Raw genomic sequence first — 5,103 nt, forward strand, 5'->3', positions numbered from 1 at the left:
TGAAATCAATATATTTGAAAATGTAGAAAAACATCCAAAATATTTAAATAAGTGGTATTCTATTATTAACAGTGTGATTAATCATGATTAATTTTTTTAATCGCTTGACAGCCCTAGTTTTAACACACAAAATGTAGATTTAAGGCCATCCTAAACTATTTGATAGTGTCCACTGAAGCAGATGTCTGAAGACTGCTCTGAATCAATGCTGGAAATCTCTTGGGTGGGGGTAGGGTGTTTTTGTGACCATTTTCAAGTTAATACTGTTCAGTATCTTAATAATTAGGAACTCAGTGACACAGACCCTATTAATTCCAACAGCAGAATCTCTTGTATTATGCCACTCAATATCTCTGACGTATGTTTTAAGAAACTATACTTTTAAAAACAATCCTCGAACATATCCCTGCAATTAGTTTTGCAGTTCCATTTTTGCAGCCATTTCAGCATACCTGTATTTTACTCTATAAACCAGTCCAAAAATGTCCGCAGTGTGAATAATATAAATGCTTGAGTGGTTTTTATGGGGTGGTGTGCAAGCCAGAAATACTTATGCTTGAATAACATCATAGGCACTTAACGGGAACAACAGGCTTTATTCAAGAATACTCTGAAGTTTGAGAACTATAAATCCAAAATTCATTGTAAGCCAATATTATCATTTAGCATTGTTGGTTTTAAATTAAAATTGTTTAGGTTTTTATCATTAAACCAATAAGGATGATCAAAATTATATGCAAGCTTGTTGCTGCACACAACAAAATAAATCCAAAAATATTTCTAGACTGTTACTCATTCCATCTAATTTGACTTTCCATGACATTTAACATTCAAATTCCAGACCACAAATATTTCACTAATACTGCCCTTCAACTTCAAATAGTATCAATTATGTAGAATTTTTTCCTAAAATTATAGTGGTTTCTTACAAGATATATGAAAACATAATCGTATTTACTTTATACATTACACCTCTCTCTCTCTCTCACACACACACACCCCTCCCCTTTTCCTGGCTTTACATACCAGCATGCAGTAACGTAGATTTGGTTAATAACTCATAACAGGCTGGGATTTCCAAAGAAGGCCAAGGGAGTTGAGCACCTTGTACTCATTGAAATTCTATGGCAGTTGGGCACTTAACATGCTCAGGCTCCTTTGAAAATCTCAGCCATAATTTTGACAGGCAAATATTTATTCTTGAACCTAAATAATTGGTGGATAAAGTGAATGTAGCTAGACAATTTTCATATTATTTTAAAGATAAACACTGATGAAGATTCAAAACAGTCGAAGAGTGTTTGTCTCCCTTGCAACGCATTTAAAGCTGCTCATCTGAAAGACTGCAGATATTCATAATAAACTAATAGAGGGTCTAAACCATAAAACTACATGAGGACTTCCATTCTTAAAGCCACTAAACACTTGGCTGACAGTTGATTAAGGAGGAACGTGGATGCTATGTTGTCCTTAATTGCCCCTTCTGTCAACACCATAGCTGTTCCTCCATTGAGGAGTGATCTAAGTAGGCCATAAGAGTGAAACTGGCGCTTCTGTAGGTACCAGAAGGCAGTGTTAGAAACAGTAGTCTCATTAAGATGGAGAGATTAGAGCACATGCAGTAGCAATTAAAAGACTCCTTACTCTATACAACCAGTGCTCCTCAGCCCTGACCTGAAATGATTATTTTAGCAGGTGGGCAAGTCCAATTTCAATCCTTTACCAACACTGCTACTAAGAATGGCAGTTTTGGTGACAGACAATTGTACATCCAGGACCTGAATTAAGGCACTATTTTATTCACAGACAAATTAATATCTATGAGATGACTATGGCTTCAGTTCTCTACTATCCAGAGATAAGTTTGGATAAATGACCTAAAGATAAAAGGTTCTATATTCCATTATCAATCCCCAGAAGTTCTTAATATTTTTATTTCAGTGAATGACAACAGGGTGCCATAAGCCAAATACTGTCTATATTTGCATTACTACAGCTGCTCATTGCTGAAAATGAAAAGAAAAAAAAACCAAAACCCTTACTTGAGTCACGACTGTTGTACGGCCATCCTGAGGCAGATAAAAAAGCTGGCACTGGAGAGCTTGCCCGGCTGTCAGTCTCTACTTGCTGTGTAATATGACGCACAGTTTCTTTATTTTTTCGATTCTTTCTGCGTCCAGTGGGTTGCCAGCCCTCCCCTGCTCCTTGTTCCGAGAAAGCGTTCTGTATTGCACTATCCTTGGCAGAACGCAATTCATTCCCTCCATAGTGAGATGGTGAAATTTGCTCCTCTTTGATACGCAAAGACCCATAGACCATGTCACCGGACCAAAGAGACTGGGATGAAACGTCATCGTGGCTATCTGTTTTTGGTTCCTGATCCTCTTTTCCATAACTGCTCCCTCCTTCATGACAGCTAGCAATGGCCGAATCTCCAGAAGAGTTCGCTGGACTTGTTCGTCGAGCTAACCACGGAGAAATACTCCTACCAGCCACCACTGCTGAAATCAAAGCATCTGTACTACTGCTGGAAGCGGCCCCAAGTTCATAATCAACAAGATCATCTGAGGCATCAGACTTTATACTTATGTCAAGAGCTGCTTTTATGAAATTGTGACACGCTTGTACAATATCAGTCATTTGAAGATAGCTAGCAGCTGACATCACCTCAATGACATTTCTGCTCGTCAATGCTAAGTGTGCAGAATACATGAAGTCAATGATGGCTTTAAAGCCCTGTGCAGTTACAATGTCTAAATGAGTGACTGTGGCCTGGTCAGATGTCTTCTGCACCTGGCAGTAAAGAGTCTTGAAGTAGCGGCTGCTCCCGAGCAGAACATTTTTGTGAGCCTTAAAGATCTTCCCCTCCACTATAATGCAAACATCACAGAGGATGCCATGCTGTCTCTGCTCATTGAGCTCACGAAGCAGATGACGGTAATGGGAGGCAATCTCCATATCTTCCTTTCGGTTATTCATTTGGGAATCTTTGTGTTTTCTCGTCCACAGACTCTGGAGGGAGAAAGGAAAGTGTTACTTCAAAATGCAAAACAAACGTAAAAATGTATTTTGTCAATAGCACTGGTGAAAGGAAATGAAACTGCACCACACTAAATGCTCTTCTAGGATTATCTTGTCACCATAAAACAAAAATTATTGCCTAGCACAGATAGTGTGTTCCTTATGTGATTAATCTTATCCATAATGCTAGTATTCAAATAATTCACATTTTTAAGAGAAATCAGAGTGGAAGTTCAATCTCAAATATACAGGAACATCTCAGACATTATTTTACATGTACCATTGATTATACTTAAAATTAACAGAATTATGGTGAAAAAGCTTATCAATAAGGGCTTGTCTACACAGTGGGATAATGCACACTATGGGAGGTGTGATTTCTGAAGTGCAGTAACATGTTGTGCATTAACTGTTGCGTGAATACCCTGCTGGTGTGCACTAAAGGTTCCCTAGCGTGCTTTAACATAGTACTGTTTCAAGCAGCACTAAGTCAGAGAACACTAGGGAATCTTTAGTGCACACCAGCAGTCAGCATGGTCCAATTAATGTGCAACACATTAGTGTTGTAGACAAGCTTTGTGTTATTGAAATGGTCCGGGTAAAATACCTGTCAGTTTTTTATCATTTAAGATTTGATTAACAAGAAGTAGAGTTGAAACTATGCTAACGGATGCAAACCACTGAATAGTATCCTGTAGCAGTAGTATTTCCTCAGGGGGAAAAAAAAAAAAAAAACTTACATATAGCACACTAAATACTCTAAATACTCAAACAGTAAAAGCCAATGGAAACTAGCCATTTACTTTGCTATATTGTTGCTTTGGGGCTATAATGCTGTTACTGTGTCAGAGAAAAATCAGACAAAGATCTGAAGCCACATTTTGGAAAATTTTAAATCCCCACTCAATCAAGTAAAGTTGTAATGTATGAAGACTATGAAGTTAATTTCACCTGAACTTTAACTCCTTTTCTATTTATGATCAAAACATTTTTAGTGTCATGATAAATAGTATTGTATACAATTTATTTGCCAGGCATACTTTTTGAACTGAATGGATTTGATTTATTCTCTATATAACCACCCTTTTTTCAATCAAGGGCCCCTAAAGCACTATTTTTCACCAAATACTGTGGATGTATGCATAGTAAGGATTCTCTGACTCCCAAAACAGTATCTGTTGCATCAGACGTGGACTTTTACCCACTAATTCAGAAGACCCTCATAGCAGATTCCTGCCAAGACTGGATGATGTTACTAGCTTCACCAACATCAGTATATTTTCCCTGACCATCTTAATTTTTTTTTTTAATTAAACTGTCAGCAGAAGTCTCCCCTCTTAAAGCTGCTAAATGTTCAAGCTTGTTTCTTCTAAAGAAATTCATAAAACAAGGTTGGTTAAAGTTAACGTTTTTTCCATAATGCAAGTAGGATCAAATTCACAAGTGAAGTGATAAACTACTATTTCATTTTCCAATATCAGCATGAACATAGTCCATATATGGTTTTCATATAGCATTAAATAAGTCACCTCTGTCCTATAGTCTGATTGATTTTTCTTCTGTGATGCCAGGAATTAAGCTCATTATCCATTCAGCTTCTATCAGACATGTGTTGTCCTTCCAGGGTCTTGAGAGAATTATTTCTGTTGACATTATGCACATTATCTTTTTGTCTCTCAGGTGAAATAATTCCATCTTCAGAAAAATGATTTTGAATACATGAAGCTGGCAAAGCCAAGACAATCTCCTGAAGCACTCCTCCCCAATACCATACCTCAGAATTCACTAGTTTTTTCCAAAATTTCAATTGTGTGTGTAATTAGTTCCATAATTATTTTAAGGCTTCTCCAGCAGAATTTTTGCCCATCTCAAACCTAGTCTACTCATCTTGTTTGATCTCCATTGTAATAATTATTCTAAAATGCAATTATAAATCAGGGTCTAATTGTTTAATAGCTGTGAGCCCATAGGAGCCTCCATTATAAAACAGAGGATACTTCCTTATTTCATTTAGAAACTGAACTTTGTTTTGATGAGGCAAGTTAACTGGAAGTGAGCAGTCCTGGGTCTGTCACTGAGCCT

The 5,103-nt window shown here is 37.2% G+C and overlaps 1 protein-coding gene across 2 annotated transcripts in view; it reads right to left on the reverse strand.

Moving 5' to 3' along the window:
• The window catches only part of ZBTB46 (zinc finger and BTB domain containing 46), a 79,055-nt gene extending 76,052 nt beyond the window's left edge, over nt 1-3,003 (reverse strand). For both annotated transcript variants that reach the window (XM_029911763.1, XM_029911762.1), the window contains exon 1: nt 2,043-3,003. In XM_029911763.1, the coding sequence (XP_029767623.1) occupies nt 2,043-2,979 (937 nt within the window). In that variant the 5' untranslated portion in view covers nt 2,980-3,003. The remainder of the gene's footprint in view (nt 1-2,042) is intronic.
• Between the last annotated feature and the right edge of the window lie 2,100 nt (nt 3,004-5,103).

The sequence above is a fragment of the Terrapene carolina genome, unplaced genomic scaffold (assembly GCF_002925995.2).
Source record: "Terrapene carolina triunguis isolate 2854851 unplaced genomic scaffold, T_m_triunguis-2.0 Scaffold130, whole genome shotgun sequence".
Taxonomy (NCBI): Eukaryota; Metazoa; Chordata; order Testudines; family Emydidae; genus Terrapene; species Terrapene triunguis.